The sequence below is a fragment of the Kogia breviceps genome, chromosome 2 (genome assembly GCF_026419965.1).
Source record: "Kogia breviceps isolate mKogBre1 chromosome 2, mKogBre1 haplotype 1, whole genome shotgun sequence".
NCBI lineage: Eukaryota > Metazoa > Chordata > Mammalia > Artiodactyla > Physeteridae > Kogia > Kogia breviceps.
In genome coordinates this window covers 136,101,279-136,122,407 of record NC_081311.1, presented here as the reverse complement: position 1 = coordinate 136,122,407, position 21,129 = coordinate 136,101,279, and the positions used below count along the sequence as shown (strand labels likewise).

General features: G+C 35.7%; 1 protein-coding gene and 1 long non-coding RNA gene across 2 annotated transcripts in view; one reads left to right on the top strand and one right to left on the bottom strand.

Moving 5' to 3' along the window:
• Positions 1–21,129, bottom strand: part of LOC136793597 (uncharacterized) — a 94,249-nt gene that overhangs the window by 28,520 nt on the left and 44,600 nt on the right. The window lies entirely within an intron of this gene.
• SCN9A (sodium voltage-gated channel alpha subunit 9) overlaps positions 1–21,129 on the top strand; it is a 147,464-nt gene that overhangs the window by 101,489 nt on the left and 24,846 nt on the right. Inside the window, exons 18-19 of the mRNA XM_059052237.2 lie at positions 8,069–8,189; positions 17,561–17,715. Of these exons, the coding sequence (XP_058908220.1) occupies positions 8,069–8,189; positions 17,561–17,715 (276 nt within the window). The remainder of the gene's footprint in view (positions 1–8,068; positions 8,190–17,560; positions 17,716–21,129) is intronic.

Genomic DNA, 21,129 nt, shown 5'->3' with positions numbered 1-21,129 from the left:
AGGATGTATTAACTAACCTTATTGTGGTAACATTTCACAATATATACATGTATCTAATTATCACATTTTTACCTTAAACTTACACAATGATGTATGTCAATTACATCTCAGTAAAGCTGGGGAAAAGCTAAAAATTGTCACATTCAATTTCAGTAAATTAAAACTCAAGAAATAATTTTTGTGGGAGAAATATTTCAGGCATAAACATAAAATTCTTGTAACAGGAAAGGACCTTTCTAGTGTTAGTCGTGTATTCACAGGTAAGGAAATTGAGACTCATATAGTTTCTGAGTACACATGTAGAAAGTTGGAGACAGAGCCAAAGTACCCAGCTTCGAGGCCAGACTTTGAGTATGTTTTGAAATTATTTTAAGCACAATGATAACTAGGACTTTATTTCTTTAATTAATTCAGTAATATTTGATTTTTATTTGGCAGTATATAAAATGTATCAATTAAAAGAATTTAATTGATACATTAAAATGTATCGAAGAAAAGAATTTACTGTAACTAGTAAATAAACTATTTACTGCTAACTGGGCTCTGCCTATGAAGGAATGAGTTGTAAATGCCTGAAATGATTAATTTGATTCCAGAAGCAGATTTACACACTGATGAGAATAAGTTTCTGATTGTGTACATTTGGCCCTCTGTATCCATGTGTCCTGCATGAGCAGTTTCAACTAATCGGGATTGAAAATATTCGGGGAAAAAAATTCCAGAAAGTTCCAAAAACCACAACATGAATTTGCTGCATACCAGCAACTATTTACATGCATTTACATTCTATTTATAACTATTTACATAGTATTCACATCGTATTAGGTATTATGAGTAATCTAGAGATGATTTAAAGTATAAGGGAAAATGGAAGGATGTGCATATGCTATATGCAAATACTACACCTTTTTATATAAGCGACTTGAGCATTTGCAGATTTTGGTATCTGCTGGGGCCCTGCAGCCAACCTCCCAGGATACTGAGGGATGACTGAATATATTTCATGCGGAGATAGATATACATGTAGCCTCAAGAAAGATAAGAGGTTTAAATGGAACATATTATGAAGTGAACACTAAACCTGTCAATAAGACATGAAACACTTTGCGTAAAATTAGAAAGATTAATATGGATTGCTGTATCTGGCTAACACATATAAAAGAAATATACTACTCAGATATAATATTTTGTTTTAATTTTAGTATAACCTGTTGAATGAATGAACTCTAAAATTCCTTGGAAGGAAAAAAATCCACATTAATAAGAATCTTGCCTTTTTATATTTAATGCAGTTCATATTTTCAATTTCTCTGTCATTGTTAGGATGTCTGTATTATTGTTTTCCATTTGCAATGATGAAAGCAAAACTCTATCCTAAAATTGATACACTCTAGGAATAGTAATGATAGGAGTTTCAAATTTAAAAAGAAACATATAATTGTTGTAGTTTACTTGCAGTTAATTTTAAAGGTGCTCCTAGGTAAAAGACATATCTTTCTGTTTCAAATTGATGGTGATTTACAGGCAATATTTTAGTGAACCATTTTATTCCAAAATGCAGTAAATTTCCTTCCCCTAGAACCTAAGATGTACACATATACAATAGTATCTATATATGTACAGCTAAAACACAATTTTTGAGAAAACTTTCTAGAAATATATGTGTGTGTGTGTGTGTGTGTTTGCATAATTCCTAAATTATTATTACTTTTTTTTTTTTTTAACCAAACTACTGTTAGAAAACATGAGGTTCATATTAAGGAGTGGTCATTCTCCAGATAAACAAAAATTCAGTTGTAAAAAATTGACTTGAAATACAATACTTTTCTTTGGCAGAATCTACCTACATAAAGGTTAGGAAAAATATATTTTATCTGTGCCAAATTTTATTTTACATTGTGTTTGCAGTATTAGAAACCCAGGTATTTAAAAACTATTGGAATCGTTCCAATTGGAATTGTTCCAATTGGAATTTTTTTCCTTGTCCTTCCTCATTATGGGTAATTTTAGGGAATAGCATTAAATCATTCAGATGTACAGGTAGTTTGTTTTTGTCATTTCCTTTTTTATTATAAATAATATTTAGTGACCTTGAGTCATAGAGTATATGCTTTTACCTCACATTTTGCTGTCATGTTTGCTTGTGTTCCAATCTGTATTTACCTACTTGGAGTTTCCTAGCAGGCCTCAAAAATAGAACTGTTTAAGTGTTCGTTCCTAAAGTTTTTAAGGTATTCTTTCTGATTTGACCCACTGTATTCCAGCTATTTAAATAACTATTCTCTGCAAATAGCAGTTCTGTGTTAGTGCACAAAGCCTTTGAATACCAGTGGTTGCTTTACCTTTCAAGACCTTACTGGTCAATGCCATTTGCCTTTCCATTAGAAAGAAGTTGATGATACTGTAGGATCTGGCTGAGCTATAGCCGGTCGGATCTTAAATGGCCAAACTTTGCTGCATTTGTTTGTTTGTTTTCATATGCAAGATCTTGATCTTTCAGTCCTGTAAATTGTCCTGTTATTGAATAGAAAGTACCCTAGGTAGAAGATTCTGGGAAAACTAGGAACTTTCAGTAAACTATTTGCTTTATTTTGAATTTCCCTGGTGGTGACTATGATTTGACCTCATTATTTCTCCATCAACTAATACTATAAACCATTTGATCCTGTGATGGAATTGTTAAGTAGATTTCCTGCTGAATGAACAACTGTTCCCCAAAAGCCTACACAGCTTCTCTAGTAGCAATAAACAAAACGTTAGGAAAGGAAAAACTCCATTTTCTTGCCCTTTATATGAAAAAGTGCTGGAGTTTTAGTTGCCCATAATGTGAGAAAAGAATTTACTGTAACTAGTTAATAAACTATTTACTGCTAACTTAAATGGAAGTGAAATGAAAATCTAGATCACAGAGAGGAAAAAAATATTCAATTTTCCATTGATGAAGTGTATCTGGAGTAGTTTTTAACTTTGGGCATTGATTTTTTAAAAACATCTTTATTGGAGTATAATTGCTTTACAATGTTGTGTTAGTTGCTGCTGTATAACAAAGTGAATCAGCTATATGTGTACATATATCCCCATATCCCCTCCCTCTTGCGCCTCCCCCCCACCCTCCCTATCCCACCCCTCTAGATCATTGCGAAGCACCGAGCTGATCTCCCTGTGCTATGTGGCTGCTTCCCACTAGCTATCTATTTTACACTTGGTAGTATATATAGGTCCATGCCACTCTTTCACTTTGTCCCAGATTACCCTTACCCCTCCCCATGTCCTCAAGTACATTCTCTATATCTGCGTCTTTATTCCTGTCCTGCCCCTAGGTTCTTCTTAACCACTTTTTTTTTTTTTAGATTCCATATATGTGTTAGCGTATGGTATTTGCCTTTTAAAAATAATTTTGAGAGAAAGCAGAATTCCAGAGAGACCGGAAAAGGATTTGAGGGACTTTGAGCGGCCCAGAAGCTAAATCATGTAAAGAAACTAGTATCATTACTCTCCAAATAAAAAACAAACAGACCCACAAATGGTAATACCATAGGTAATCTTTAGTTTTAAAAGGCTGAAAAGGGTAGTGTTTGCATTTCTTCAGAAGGCAAAAAAAGAGCCTAACAATGGCAAGGGAGAGGAAAGCATATTTTGGCTTTAAAATTCAAGTTATCCCATAATAGAATGGTAAACTTGGAAAAACATTGGACTTCTCTCACAAAGCATAGTAGCTATCTGTGGAATTCCTCTGTAAATGTTCTTTGATCCTTTATTCTAAACTTTACCATTTTACTCCTTATTATAGATTCAGAACCCTCATTATAGGTATCAATTGTCAAATTAGGCTATAAAACTAAAAGATGGGTGATATTGATTTGAATCTAATAGAAGTCTTTCTTGTTTATTGACATACAGTGGAGCTTAGTGTATCACTAATGTCTCCCATAATTTTTCTGCCCTTATATGCCCATCCCTTCCTTTTGATTTGCTTCTTTCAATCTTCTTGCTGTCCTTTGGGTTGTTTTGTTTGGACGTTCAGGTGAAATAACTATTCTAGACTCTGCTACTCAAATAATACCTTTCTTGTGTTGTGTGAAGCAAACAGCCTTATAGCACGTACTTTAAACATGACATCTTTGGGATGTTTTCAACACCAACCATCGTCTTTGAATAAGGCTTTTGTTGAGTTCTGTGTTTTCTACAGTGCTGCTGTATGTTGATAGTGTTTTTGATTTTGAGTGCCAGATTGTCAAGTTATTAGACAATCCTACTTCATACCTCTCGAAATAAATGACCAACTAGCATTAACCACCATCCATACTAACATCAAAAGGCTTACAATGAGATCGCCTATTTCAGGAAATGACAGTAACAAATTTGTAAGTGACCAGCCTAGGGCAATTTTTCATATGACACCTATATTTAACAGAGTTTCTACTTATATGCAGTGTTGTAGAAAACACACCTTCAAGACAAAAGGAGATCCATGAAGAATAATTAAGGTTTAACTTGATCATATTTTCAGTAGTGAAATAGCTACATAAGTTTATAATCAAGAGTTGGATGTTTCAAAACTACTTCCGTGTTTTATGGATGCTCATTGAAGAATATAGAAAGACATGTCAAAAAGTACGTATATATATATAGTATAGTAATTACCTAAAGGATATAGAATCAGGGCAAGAGTGGAGGGGACTTGTATTTTTCATCACATGCTATTGTACATTTGAAATTTTTGAACCAAGTGTATAGGTTTTATTTAAAGGAAAGAAAAAAAAATTAGAAAGTACCTACAGTCCATACCATATTATTTAATAAAAAGGCAGGAATGCTAACTATAGCATATTTCCTATTCTATACTATACTAGTGAGTCTACCTTTATGGTCCTATTTTTACATTTATTTCTATTTATATGTAGACCACCAAAGATTAAAAATTATCTTTGTTGACAAGCAAAGAAGTAATAGACAAAAAGTATATTTCACATTTTACTAAAAATAAAATCGACGTCAAATTTTAAAATGACCTATTTATAAAACCAGAAGGGAACTTTTTCATACTGAAGTATTTATTTCACTGCTCTTAGTATAGTCTAATTATTCTTCCATTTCCAAAATCACAAGAAAACTAAATAGTAAATGATTGAGTATACGGAAATGAAAATAATCATATAATTAATTATATAAAATGATACAAATGATTGACTTGATCTTCACTGTATACTAAACAAGAATAAAAGAAGATTCAGTAGTTCAATCTAGCAATGCCTACTATGAGATTTAAAAGAATTTACCTTCAAGAGAAAACCTTTGTAATAGATGTTAGCCTTTCTATTTAAAAATATCCTTTTTGAACCCTGTTAAAGAAACTTCTGCTTTAGTAGGTATGAAGTTTAAAAGCTGAATAGATTAAAACTAAACTGTCTATATTATAGCTAGGACATGACCATAAATATTTAACATTATATACAGTACTGAAATAGCTACTTGTGAATACTTAATGCATTCCCAGGAAAACATTGAATTCCTAAAAACATTCTAAACATTGAATTTGGCTTGTGATAGAAATTATAGTTCATATTAAATATTTTTATAATTTCTGTTCCAATGAGGAATAATTTTGAATAACTGTCATTTATGATGTAAAATCCGAGCCAAACTCCGAATTTAATTGACAAAAAATTGCCATAAAAGTTATGGGGGGGGAAAGGCTTCATTGGCAAGAATACACGTCATAAAATCATCTTAATTTTTACTTATAAATTAACTTGGTAAGCCTGCTTTGTTAAAAAAGAATTTTTGCGGTACGTGGGCCTCTTACTGTTGTGGCCTCTCCCGTTGCGGAGCACAGGCTCCAGACGTGCAGGCTCAGCGGCCCAGCCACTCCGTGGCACGTGGGGTCTTCCTCGACTGGGGCACGAAGCCGCGTCCCCTGCATCGGCAGGTGGACTCTCAACCACTGCGCCACCAGGGAAGCCCTGTTAATGCTCTTTTAAAGAGTGAGAAAACCAAATGTTGAGGCTGAAGATGCTTTCATTAATTTAACATACGTCAGGGTTCTGCAGATTTGAAACATTTTATTTAAAAGTTGTTACAAGGTGAGAGAAAATCATTATAACTATATCCTAGTTGTCAGTATTTTGGCTAATAGCAGGGAGGAGCTTTGTATTCTATCAGCTATTTCACCCACTGCTTTTCCTCAAAGTCCAAGCCAATAACTTTTTTTCAGCATGGAAATGTTTGGTCTCATCTCCATAGAATCATAGTGCCTTGTCCTTCAATTCCCTAGTGACAGTTCACTTGCAACTGAAAGGTCAAGAATTGAGGACATCAAATAATTGTAGTCTTTTAGATATGGTACTTAAAATGGGTTTTTGTGGTAATTGGCACAATAGGATGTATTAATAATTATAAGTTTCCCCATTGTTTCCTGGAGTAATATATATTTTAAAACCTTAAGTCTTATAGGATATTGTCTTACAATTAGTTTGTATTTGCTTTATTTTAAAGTAATTTTAGATGAATTCAATCAGTTTAAATAACCTGCTTCTTAAGTGAAATTTCATATTGATACTGTTAATAACATAATATTTTAAAACTCCTCGACTATGTGGGAATAATACTTCTATGCCAATGTAGATTAGAAGTATTAATTTAATAGAGTGTTCATAATTCTTTACCTCAGTTATACAAACCACTTTGCTTACATCATTCCTTATGTTCAATTCTTATCAATGCCTTTTTTTTAACTGATATTGAATACTGTGTGATAATAATAGCACTGAGAATTTAATGTGGTACCCATAAAGTATACTTTTAGCTTCCAAAGTCATTCTCTAAAAGTTAATATTTTAGGTTGGACCTATGATCTTAATGCAAATCAATAGATTGAAGAATCAATTTAAATGAAATAAGTATTTCCTCATTTTTAGCACTTAAATTTGTTTGAATTATTCTTAAAAAAAAAACAAGTAAAGCTGTAATCTTATTAAGAGAAGTACATTCTATAATAACTAGTAGTTTTCAATATTCACATGTCGTTTAGCAAATGAGAATGAAAATTGAACTCTTCCATTGATGTGCTGCTCTACCCCTTATAAAATAATATTAGGAAAATTTGACACAGTTTTGCTACAATTGCTGTATGTATTTTATCTAAAACTTTCTGTGTATGTGTATGTGTGTAAACATCATGTTTGATCACAAAGTTCTGGGTGGGAAAAATTTGTGTTATGATCAGTTTTATGATCATAATGACAATGAGTTCATTCCTCTCATGTGTTGGTCTGCCATGTTCAATTTCGTGGAATCTTTGTTTCAGAGTTTGCATGTGGTGCTCACTTTAGTAGCCACTATCTCTTGACATTATAAATAATATTTATGATCTCTTCTACTGTATCCTGAAATTCTATCACTGAAATAGGTGGTATTGGATAAGATAATTGCTATGGTCTTTGACATTTTGATTCCAATACAGTATTTGACTTTTTTTGTTTTAATGAAAGGCCTTCTATCTATATCATCCTGATACATGTTCTCAAATCCAAGCATTAATAGAAAAAATATGTTTGGATTTCATTTTACACTGATTTTATTCTTTTAAAAAGTTTTAAGTACCAACAAGCTTTTTCTGCCAGTTGTCAGATCTGACCTTTCAGTTATCAGGTGTTGGCAATTTGGCACTTGTATATTATTTCTGTCAGGGTCTTGGTTGTTCTAAAATAGTAATTATTGGTGTATACAAATTTATATTAAACATAAAACAAAATAAAAATGTGGCCAATACTTTGCAGATGTTATAGTTTACATAAAAATATTACCTTAAGACTAATTCTGTCCATAACTTGTTAGCATACTAAAGATAAGGAAATGTATTTTTCACAGGATGTGTAGATAGAAAGATCAAGCAGAGATGCACTGTAAGGTGACCTGACCTCAATGTATGTTTATATGTTTTTATGGCCATCATACTGTTAATCTTTTTTCATAACACTTTGCATGACTCTGATTATCAAATATGGTTTTAATGCAAGATTTGAATGAACCCTAAATGAACTCCCTGGTCGGGTGGATTTCTTTTTAGAGGCTGAACGGATCGACTTCCTCTGAGTGCAGCACAGTTGATATCCCTGTGCCAGGAGAAGGAGAGGAAGCAGAGGCTGAGCCTGTAAATTCAGATGAGCCAGAGGCCTGTTTTACAGATGGTAAGAGAAAAATTGAGACTTCAGTTAGCAGCCATTTATTAGTGTTTTGGCTTTGGTCTTAAAACCTAATACTTACTGGGGGCTGATGAGTAAAAAGTCAGAAGACTCTATTCCGTGCTGATTCAGTCATGGCTCTGTGACTAAGGGCAAGTTGCTGGAGCTTTCTAAACTTCAGTTTCCACACGTATGATATGCTACTAACGGTAATTTATGACGATGACGGTGTTATACTACATAGCACTCTACTTACTGAAAGATGTTCATATTCTCCTTTAGGTCCTTAATTCACGTTCCCAGCTCCATGGAACCAGTCAGCAAATTAATGGGATAGATGGTACTGTTGTCCTTTTCATCAAAAGCTGAAGCTACTCTGTCAGGAAACCATTTGATACAGTTGACCATAGTCTGTCTCAAAATTCTTCCTTCCCTTGGTTTCAGAGGCCACACTCTATTTTTGTTCTTCTTTTACATCACTGAGAATTCTGAGTTTCTTCCCCTGTTTCTTTTAGTGACTATTTTTTATGCACAAACCTTAAATAATGACATTTCCCCACATTTTGATGCTTGGTTATCTACTTTTCTTATTCTCTAGCCCTAAGCGGTTTCATCCATGTCTGTGGTGTAAGCAACCATTTCTGTGTTGTTGCTCTTAAATCTTTTTCTTTACCCCTGACTTCATTCAAGTTCCAGATCTGCCTACAGCTCCTCATTGCTCATCTCCATCTGTTGTCTTTAAACAACAGTTGAATAAGTTCAAAACAAACTTCAGTGGGGTTTCCACATGTAATCTACAGCTTCCTCCAGTCTCTATCACATTTAGTGACATCATGATCTATCTTGCCTCTCAAGCTAGACTTTAAGTCAGTCCTAACCTCTCCCTTTCTAGCCACAGGTTGATCACAAAACACACAAGTTGATCAGAAACTCTGGAGATAGGGTCCGAGTCCTTCAAGGGATTCTGATGCACACTAAAATTTGAGAACCATTGGTAGGATAAAACCTGAAGTCCTTAACTTGGCATGTAAGGCCCTTTACATTTGGCCTCAGTCTCTTATTTTATAGCAGTGCCTCTTTTCATTCCTTTTCACTTTCTATCTTACTGGACTTCTTACTACTCCTGTAATTTTTCAGGAATTTTACTCAAAGCAGTAACTTTGAACTTGACTTGGGAAAGTATGCAGTTTTCTAAGCAAGTATTGTGTCATCTAAGTAAAAATGCAAACCTAGACTAGGGTTGCAATGTACTACAATAATTTATTCTACAAGCTTTGGAGCGTGAAAAATATGAGTTCTAATTGGCCTACTGCTAACTCTTTATGAGAACTTGAGCACATTTTAGTCTTGTACCTCAGATGCCTCATCTGTAAAATGGGTACATTTTACATCCATATCATAGGGATGTTGAGGAGATTAAATGAGCTAGCATTAATAAATTAATTAGCACAGTACTGTCTTTCATCTCCTTCTAGTTTCCTTATTGTTTTTAAAGTATTTTGTTAACAATCTTATCTAGAAGCAATGGTAGCCTTGATGCTAATGACTCATGATCTACTCATGGGCTTAAGCTCTCAGCATTTGTGTTTTTTTGTAGAAATCACTGACTCGCTTTCATTCTTCAAGATTTTCTCAACCAGTCTCCTATAACACTCATGCAGTAAACAAAATGACCGGCAAATAAAGATATCTGCAAACTACAATGGATGCATGAATTCTCTTTAAATAAAAGCCAAATGTCATTTTGTGTGTGTGTGAGAAGCAAAAAAGTATGACATCCAATTAATAGAAATTTGTGTTAGCTCAAATTAGTACCATAAGCAAAACACATGGAGTTTTCTTTAGAAGTGTTCGTATTAAAGGCATTTAAGAGTATCATCATGTATTTCAGCATCACGATAAAATTAAATTGACTAGTACCATGTAAACTTAAATTTGTACAGATGCTACCAAGATTTCTTCCACGCATTTTATGAATGACCCTGACTTAAAATTCTAGGATAACCAGAAAGAAGTTAGGCTTATCAAACAAATTATGGCTCTATATCAGAAAAAGGCTTTAGGAAAACAAACCCTCTGCAGAAATTATGAATGCTAAGCTATTTCAGACTGTAGGTGCTATCTTACTGAGATCAAACTTTACAAAAGCTATTTTAATCCTATAAAACACCAATGAGAATACTTATATAATGACTTTGAGATTATTCATAATTTCTAATTTGAGTCTAGTATATAAGAGATATTATAGAAACACATTTTCAGTGAATTGTGGTCTTGATCACTGAAAATTTACTGAGAACCAAAGTTTCAGTTGTACAAGATGAATGCATTCTGGAAATCTAATGGACAACAATATGAGTATAGTTAACAATACCGTGTTGTGTACTTGAAATTTGCTGGGAGTAGATCTTAAATGTTCTCAACCCACCCAAAAAGAAGAAATTGGTAACTAAGTGAGGTGATGGCAATTTAATTAACTTGATTGTGGTGATTATTTCACAGTATAAACCTATATCAAATCATCAAGTTGTATACCTTAAATATATACAATTTTTAATTGTCTATTATACCTCAGTAAAGCTGGAGAAAAAGGGCAAAATAGGAGAAGAATAGGCAAAATCAATCTACAAAGATAGAAGTCAGACCAGTAGTCACCTTTAGGGGGTACAGATTGGGAAAGTGCATGAGGGTGATTTCTGGGTGCTTGGAAATGTTATATCATGACCTACATGGCTGTTACATGAGAATATCAATCTATATACTTAAAATATGTATAGTATACTGTATGTATGTTCTCAATAAAAATTTAAATAAACATAAATATATTTTTTTAAATGACAAGAAAATCTACTAGCAAACACACATATCTGAGTCATATCACTTTGAGCACCTATGCTCCACTCGAGACTTTATACTCACTGGACCTGCTGGGCTAAGAGGCTCAGCCTGATAAATTAAACAGGGCAACCAATTTTCTGAGCCCTTCAACCCTTTATCCACTTAATCATTCTTTTATCCAATCAACAAATAATCGTTAAATACCTTCTGTCTGCCCGGCCCAGACCGGAGCACTAGACAGAGATAGAGCAGGGGAAAAAAAACAATGTTTCTTACCCAAATAAATGTATAAATATTTAGTAGGTCCGATAAGTGATACATGCTATGGAGAAGTAAAGTGAAAATGGGAATACTAAGATTGAGGGGTAGAAGCCTACTGTCATACAAATAGAGTGTTCAGAGAAGGCCTTTCTAAAAAGATAACATTTGATCAGAGACCTGAAGAAGACTGAAGTGGACAACGCAAATATATGAAGGAAGAGTATTTTAAGCAGAGTAATGAAGGCACATGCCCTGAAGTGACGATATGCACATTTGAAAACAAAATCAAGAGACCGGTAGGAGTAGAACAGATTGAGAAGTGGAAAGGGTGGGAGAAGTTGAGGTTAGAGACACAGTAGAGGCCAGATCTCAAGAGCACTGAAAAACATAAGAGTCTCACTTAGAAATCTCACAAAATGCCATCTTAAGAGCAGCTAGGTGGATAGCAAGGGCAGAAGCTCGAAAACCTCTTGGATGTCACTGCGGTAATCCACGTGAGAGATGATGGGAGTGTAGACTACTGTGGGAGTATTGGGGATGGTGAGAGTATGAGATTCTGAGTATATTTTCAAGTTAAAGCTGAAGGGATTTGCTGGTGGATTAGATGTTGGATGTTAAAGCTTTCTTCTCTTTAGAAGAGTCAAAGATGACACTAAGTAAGCTTAGGGCCTTAAGAAACTGGAAATATATGGTTTCCACATGAAGAGTTCAAAATGAGTGGGCTTGACAGGATGGAAAATTTGGAACTTGTTTACTCATAGTGGAAATGACCCTTACCAAGTTGTGATTGGTTGACAAGTGTTGCGCTAGAACCAGTGCCAATTTAGAGCAGCATTTGGCCTCTAGAGGTTGTTGTTACCTGAAAGGCAGCAGAAAAATCAAAGGAAGTGGGAGAGTTAAATCAGAATAGTTGTGTTTCAGTGACGACGAACGCTAAAATGATTTTGTTATTCCTAGCCTCACATCCATTGATCCTTTTTAACTTCATAACTATCACTTTATTCATTTGCATCTTGTTCCTCTTCACCTTTTTCTCCTCCCTCTTATTCTGTGTTTTTCCTTAGTTCTGTTTCATTAGCTTTATAATTCAAGACTTCAGGTACCTTCCCCAGATCTGGTACTGTTCTTCACTATCCTTAATTCTACATGTCTTTGCAATCTATATAATTATGAACATGACATGACTCTGATTCTGCTTGGTTTTATATTATACTCCTTTTGGATTATACAATTAGTAACTCACAAAATCAAGATTAGGGTGTGAGAAGGATACACTCTTTTCCTTAAAATAATGTATTTTCTATTAATTTAGTAGGAGGAGCTAACTCAACTTTCCCCCAAAATGTTCTGAGTTCCACTTCCTATAAAATAACTAATAACTAATTCTAACTTTAGTAACACAATAACCAACTCCTTTGTGCCTATTTTTGTCTTTTTTGGAAAGAAAATGTGGACAAAAAACTTGTTTTAAAGGATTTAGAAGTTTTTAAGAAGTGTTTAAAAAAAGACGTTTTCCTAATAAATTTTTATATTAATTATACTGATCATGCTGTTATATTTTTATTAATAGCTAAACTTAGAAGAGGCCTGTGGTTTCTTTTTTATTTGAAAGCATTAGTTTAACACGATGAAACACAATAGAGATTTTGTTTAATGGATCACAAGAGCAAATTAATGAAACCATCCAAAAGAAATAGCATTTACCCATGGGGACCTATTAAAATGTTTCAGACGTTCTCTGCTGTATTTACATTTAATTAATAATCCTTTTTAAAAAGGTGTGATGGGCTTCCCTGGTGGCACAGTGGTTGAGAGTCCGCCTGCCGATGCAAGGGACACGGGTTCGTGCCCCGGTCCGGGAAGATCCCACATGCCTCGGAGCGGCTGGGCCCGTGAGCCATGGCCGCTGAGCCTGCGCGTCCGGAGCCTGTGCTCCGCAACGGGAGAGGCCACAACAGTGAGAGGCAAAAAAAAAAAAAAAAAGAAAGAAAAAAAAAAAAAAAAAGAAAGAAAAAAAAAAGGTGTACCGAAAAAAAAAAAAAAAAAGAAAGAAAAAAAAAAGGTGTGGTAACGTTGCTAACCAGCAAGGTTGGAAATCTCTTGGGATATGCCTTTGCATAAAAGCTAGACAGGCAGTGGTCCTATTCTCCTGCCTCAAAATAAGAGAGAAACTCTCTGAGGTGTGATAAATCCTGAGGACAATACTTATGAACCTTCATCTCAGATAAAAAGTTTACTTACTTTTCTAATTAGAATATATAGTGCCTTTTCCTGCCTCAATCATAAGAATAATATTTCTCTTCAACCTTAAGACCTACAAAAAGAAATCCCAAATAATAAAATCTTCTTAACCAAAGAGATAACTTTCTCCTCTGGTAATTATACTTGATGCACATAGATTCTGTTCTGCACAAGGTCTTTGTTTTTAAAATAAATTCTAAAGTCTCAAGCATTAAGTTAATTTTTAAAATTCCGTCTTAAATTTTTCCACTCTATCTGGTGTTTTCTTTTGCCCCGAAAAAGATGATCTGGTGTCAGTTTTTGGCCTTACCTTTTACTATTTTTTCATATCATTTTATAAAATATTCTTTCTTTACTAAATGCATTTGAGATATAAAGTAATTGTTTCAGATACAATGAAGATAAATTCTTTCATATCTGAGGTCATGTAAACTAATTAACATTGGATAAATGAAGCCATGTGTATATTTTCACCATGTTGGTTTTTTTTTTTTTTCTATTTCATGCAAACTTTGTGTAAATTCTAGAATTCACAAAGACATGACCCTTCAGATCATGACTAATGTTTAGATGATTTTAGAACTCTTTTTTTGGGGGGTTATGTCTTTTAAGTCAACTATCCCAGCATATGAATCTATGTAGAGGATTGTAGTTAAGTACTGTGAGCAGAAAGAAAGGGCATAACAGGCACAGTTTAGCCTTCTGGGAACTTAGAAGTTTCCAGAGAGAAAGGACAAGAACACATAAAATTGTTAGCAAAAATGTCAGACTTGGGAGAAAAACACAACTTGCTACATTTCTATAAAACTCGAAATTAAAGTCCTAGGAGATACCTTGTATTAAGGATCAATGAATTAATTTCACTACAAAATCGTAAAAGAAGCCATAACAAGACATTGTCCAAAAAATGTATTTCATCAAGAGTATTCTAGCTTTGTTGTTTCAGAAGAGACAGCTTATGATTATATGAAGTTATTACTTGATAGGCTCAATATTTTTAATGAAATATATTGTTTTATAGACAAGTAAATTATTTTTAGAGTGCCTAACTTGGAAACTTCTAAAACAAGTCTCTACAAAGTGCTGTTCATTCTTGCTTTCCCACCTTCTACATTCCCTCCAAATGAGATTTTTGATCTAAAATTTTTAAGAGAAGAATTCACTGTAGTTCCTCTTTTTAAATTCTTCCTTTTTTAATGTAATTTTGATTGTTTATTTGTTAATCAACTTTAAGTTTTTTTTTAAATTTCAATCATTATCTCTCTGAGCCTCTCTTGGTCATAGCTGTGTTCACCAGTCCTTCATGAAACTCTTCCCTGACTTTTCTTTTACTGCAGCTTCTTGTACATTTTCCCCACCCCTACTTTGTCACCTCCTTCAGGGTTTTCTCATCTTCCACCTTTCCCAGTGGTGGACAGGTAAATGTTTAACAACCAGTTCTCCAAGAAAAAGAAAGTATGCATACATCCATCAGTTAACCATATATTTTACTGATATAAAGGATATGTGGTACACAATTTACAGGCAGTAATACAATCAACATCCTTCATTGAACATTGCATATAGCTAATTGGTTCCCACAGAATGCTTTTGTTGAATTTTGCCAAAATTTTGTATTTATAAACAACAGTGATTGCAACTGATGAACAAGTATAGTTTTCATCTGAAGGTTGGTTGGTATTTTCATTTACGTTAATCAGTAAGGTGAGAGTGAAACAAAAAGGCTGTGTGTCAGAACTTGACTCATTCATCAATGATGTGAACAAATCTTTGCTGAATCAGATAATAGAATTCGAATAATGAAAGAATATTTCCTCAATTTTTTGTGCAATTCACAGTGTAATGGCTACCTATATGGCATACTTTTCCAGTTTTATTTACATTTTCTCCATCACTTTCTTAATTCTACTCTAGAAAATCAGCAAGCCTGGATTTATAGCATTTGATGACTTTTGTAAAGATTCCCACCATGGCTGATCTCAAACTACTGGTGTGACTTTGCTGTATGTAGGGTTGGGAAGAGATACATTGTAGCCCAACAGTATAACATATTCTACCAACCAGACAGAATGCTTAAATATATTCAAGAGCATAGATAATAGTAAAATGTAGAGTAATATGTTTTTAGTATTTATTACCTTTTTAAAATAAGTTATACTTTTAAGTTTATACAATTTAATTTTTGATAACAGCTGCATTTAACAACAGGCTAGCAAAATTTCCAGGCAATTTAACCATAAGTTGTCAAGAGCCAGTATGAGTTGGCTCCAGCCTACCACTGAATTCTGTCTCTTAATATTGCTGTCCCAGAATGTTCCAGCCTTGACCCTTTTCTCTCCTCACCCTAAATACTTTTTTGTGTGTGACCTCAACAACTGTCCTGATCTCAGCTGACACATATGTGCTAATGATTCCTACACATTCTTTTCCAGCCCACACTTTTCCCCTGAGCTTCAGATTCACACCTCCAAATATCTACAGGAGGTCTGTGTTTAGAGGTTTCACTGGCATCTCAAACTCATTATCACCCCAAGCAGCTCCTGCTCCTGTGGTCTTCATTCCATTACTGACATCCACCCAGTTGTCTGGGCTTCTCTCTTCCTCTTACATCCCATGTACAATCAGTCAGCAAATGTGTTGATTTTACCTGCCAAATATGTCTTGACTCTGTTACTGCTCTAGTTCCTAACCAGAGCTGCCCAAATCTATCCTTCTTGTTGGGGATACTGAACCAGACCCTAAATGGTTTTATAGCTCTGGGTCTTTCTTTGCTCCCCACCCCTCCTTCTTCTCTTCCAACTTATCCTGCACAGTTGCTGGAGACATCTATTTAAATTACAATCTTCCTATGTAATTTTCTGCTTACAACCCTTCACTTACTCCTCGTTAGGATTTAGGATATAGCCAAACTCCTTGAGGTGGGAGAAAATGCTTTCCATAATCTGACCGGTTTCTCTACCTTATCTCTCTCTCATCCATTCCTTTTCTGTACACTATGCTTTCATCAAAATTCTGAACTACTTGGAAGTCCTATACACGGCACATTTTGCTGCCTCTTGGCCTGGAATTCCACTCCACTCTTTTTGGCTAATACTTTGATTCAATTCAAGTCCCACCTCTTCCAGAAAACCTCCTCTGACCTCACTTTCTCAACATATAAGCCAGGTTAGGTGAATTTCTTCCAAGCTATCAAACATAACCCCAGCATATCTGTCATTTTAGTTGCATTATCCAGTTATAGCCATTTATTTCTATATCTAGCTGCCTAACCAAAAACCAGTAATAGATATCTTGAGGAGAAGAAACTATGTACACAGCTGAGTAAAAAGGTTAATCAATAAATGTTTGATGGGGATATGAATGAATTAACCTAAACAACTTTAAATAAAATATTCTTCACTTTTTTATAGCAGTGTGTTTTACATCTGGGATTCCAAAGTCAGATTTGTTTTTGGCTTATAGTACTTGAAACAGTTTCATCTGATTCTTGTAATCAAGAGCTGTTTCTTTTGAACTGAATTATAAGACCTTCTACTAATTTTTAAAGTATTACATAGAATGCTGTTTCTCAAAGGGTTTTTTTTATAGAGGAGTTGAAGCAGCACCAGACTGTAGACTAAATTCATACCAAGAAAGCCATGAAATACATTTTTGTCTTGAGATTTTAGTTCATGCATTAACCAATAATTATTTACTGCTCATTGTGTATTAGGATTGCATTAGGACTGCAATAATAAAAAGAAGAATGTGGTTTAAACACTGTAGAGGAGATTGGTGAGAAACTAGGGAAGAACAGAAAACATGAATACATCCCAAGTTAGAAATTAACTGATACAAGTATTAAGAAAACACCAGGGAGAGTTAAGAGATGAGAAAAGGCAGCATCCAAGCTGAAACTATTTGAAGCTTCAGGTGTAAGTGTGAGAAATTATTTGGTTGTGGAACTATCGTAGGGAGCGCTTTGCATTAAATAATGTATGTTAAGTATTTTATGTATTCTGAATATCCAGATTTTACATGCATGTCTTTCTTGCCAGGTTGTGTGCAGAGGCTCCCATGCTGCCAAGTTAACACAGAATCAGGGAAAGGAAGAATCTGGTGGAACATCAGGAAGACCTGCTATAGGATAGTTGAGCACAGTTGGTTTGAAAGCTTCATTGTTCTCATGATCCTGCTCAGCAGTGGTGCTCTAGTAAGTGATCTGACATTTAAGGCTTAAATCAATTGTCTTTTTTTTTTTTTTTTTTTTTTTTTTTTCCCCCGGTACGCGGGCCTCTCACTGTTGTGGCCTCTCCCGTTGCGGAGCACAGGCTCCTGACACGCAGGCTCAGCGGCCACGGCTCCTGGGCCCAGCCGCTCCGCGGCATGTGGTATCCTCCCGGACCGGGGCACGAACCCACGTCCCATGCATCGGCAGGCGGACTCTCAACCACTGCGCCACCAGGGAAGTCCTAAGTCATTATTTTTAATAGATGAGTTGAAGATAAAAATATCATGGCAAATGGTTTTACTTAAAAATTAATCCCTCTGATCAGTTCCAAGGACAAAATTTTAGTTAGCTCAGTAAATATTTACTCCATGCCTGGCATTATATTCTTGCTCTCCTGAATGCAAAGTTGGATAAGATCCAGGTACTTTTCTCAAGGAGCTCAGAGAGCATTAGGGAAGTGAGAGGCACAAGTGATACAGAATTGGGATATGTTTGTAAGTGAAGTATATGCATGATTAAGCTCTGGAGCAGGAAGAATTGTCTGCTTGGGATTTCAGAACGGTAGATGATGTTTTGCAAGATCTAGAAAGATGAATAGGAATTTTCCAGCCAGGAAGGTGGCCTGAGGTGAATGAAGCATAAAATAGCATGAGACATTCAGGAAATTTACAGTTGCCACACTATAGAAGGGGTCAGAGGAGAAAGAGCAAATCCAGGCAGGTGGGTGGTGACCAGAGATACTGTGACAAAGAAAGGCAGTGTCAGCTTATGAAGCATCTTGCATAAGGGAAAATAGACTGTAGTTTTAGGGTGAGAATGGGTTAGGTCTGTCATTCTTGTACTTGTGCCAAGTGCCTTCTCTGAGGTTTGAGAGGGATCTGGGAGAGTCAGAAGCTCCCTGAGCCTTTTCTTGTTTGTTTTTCTCTCCTGCTGACACGAATATAGATGAGCCATTAGAAAAGCCCAGTTCCAGCTAAAGATACCTCTGGACATTCCATTTTACTAAAAACAGAATACTCAAGAACTTTGTAAGTTTCCTCTTAGACAGGTTTATGGATCTGGGATTTGATTTCACTTAACGAAAGTTAACCTGTTACTGTTTCATGGATGCTGGTGGAAGATGGGAGGCTTCCGAGTCAGGGACAAAGGACTTTGTTACTCATGGCATAGAAAGGAGCATGAACTTTAGCATATGTGTGTTGGTTCCCTTTGTCCCCAGGTCCAGTGAGGGCATAACAGGGACTACAATGAACAGTTCACATTACAGGGTGTTAGCGTCACAGCTGAGAAACACTGAGCTTAGGGAACCCATCCTTTTATAGCAAGCAATAAGCAGACTTGCTCTTTGTCCCAGAAGAAGACGCTACCTCATCCCTCAAGGTTGCTTGTTGCAAAATAACCCTAAAAGAGGACCTGGATAAGGAGCAGTCAGGGCCTTCGGTTCTTGGCCTGCCCAACAGGAACATGCAGAGATGCTCAGGGCACACAGTGCACTGCCTCTGCCAACAGGTTTCCTGTCCGAAAACAGAAGATGTAATAAGAAAAATGCTGCTCTGTTTATCTGGTGGAATGCAAGTAGGGGTCTTGATAACATCTACATTTTCTTGTATTCCTAATAACTGAGGAAGTTGATGAGTCATGTTGAGTCACATATGTGACTGAGACTTTTAGAAAGGAGATTACCAAAAATTAAAGAAAAGGTTAGAGTAATCCCTTGTTCAAAATGTCTAAAAAGAAAGATGACATTTTGCAGGAGGGGCATTCTCAAAACTGCAATTCAAATGAATCATATAAGGAAGAAAAAGGAAATGTATTTCAAGAAACTGGTGTTTTCACTCAGGGAGTTTGCTAACTGAGCTAGATTTTTTAAATACCTTACTTAATGAATAGTACCTTAATTAATAATAAAAATAAATAAAAAGTAAGAGCTCCAACTGAGTACATATTTATTGTGTTTCAAGATCTTTATATAGGTTTTCTTCTTTAATTTTCAAACATCTTGTGAGATTATAGTATTTTGCTCATTTTACCAATGAGAAAGCTGGGTGCAGAGTTTTAAAAGTTGCTAATGGGGGCTTCCCTGGTGGCGCAGTGGTTGAGAGTCCACCTGCCGATGCAGGGGACACGTCTTCGTGCCCTGGTCCGGGAAGATCCCACATGCCGCGGAGCGGCTGGGCCCGTGAGCCATGGCTGCTGAGCCTGCGTGTCAGGAGCCTGTGCTCCGCAACGGGAGAGGCCACAACAGTGAGAGGCCTGCGTACAGCAAAAAATAAAAACAAACAAACAAACAAACAAAAGTTGCTAATGTCCCAAAGCTAGTAAATGGCAGAGGTATAACGGAAGTCTAAATTCAAAGCCACAGTATGTTTTCACTGTGTTGTGGGTCCTCAGAAAGGGGAGAAACAAATGAGTGATGACCGAAATAAGTAATAGGGAGGCCTATGCCTCAGATTTGGCCGAGCTCACACAGTGACCTCCTTGCCTCTTTGTTCCCTCATCCACAAGATTAGTTCTAGAAGGTAGGATCCCTGCAGGCAGAATCCTGCTTCAGGCTCCGGCACTGGTTGGAGCAAGGTGTACTCTTCTTTGTGATCAAGCCCCTTCCTTGTCTTCGCATTTCAAGGACTGAGGCATTGCCAGAGTTTGTTTAGGTAGCTTGCCCAATCCCTCCAGAACTCGGGAGAAGGGAAGCAGAAGAGTCCTGAGGGCTGGACTTCAGTTCTTGCCTTTCAGTTCCATTGTCTTTCAGAACCTCTGCTAGCTGCTAGAACCTTCTCTCAGCATCGTCATGGATCTGTCCATTCTCTCTGTTCCAACTTCTCTGTTTTCTTCAATATTGAGGATTACATTTCTCCAAAAGTGCTAAGGATCATTTTTAAAGTATTGATATAAGAACTTGGAATAAGAAGAATAAGAATGGCACAAGCCCATGACTATGGACAGGTAGTCCAGTGTTACCACCAAGGATACAGGTCCTTTTGCTTTCATTTTCTCCAACAAAGTGAATATTGTTTAAACTTGAAAGAGAAAAATCTAATACTTTAGACCTGTTTAGGTCAGCAGTCATTTTCAGTGGCTTCAGTGAGATCAGTTCTTTAAGTCCATTCAAATTATTTCCCACGGGCTTTGTGGCTATGAACACAGTATCATCGTCTATCACTTACTAAAATTTCTTGGAAAGTGTTAAAAGATGTCACACTGATGGAATAAATATAACAGTGATTTGTAGAGCTGAAACTTCTAATGAATGATGATAAAGTATTGGTGCAAAGGAAGAAACCATCTTCTGTGTTCTATAGCCCTATTAAGCTACTGCATCCATTCATTTAGCAAACCTTTCCTGCTGTATTCTTGACTCAGTGCTAGGCACTGGGAATGTGCAAGCACCTAAGAGCT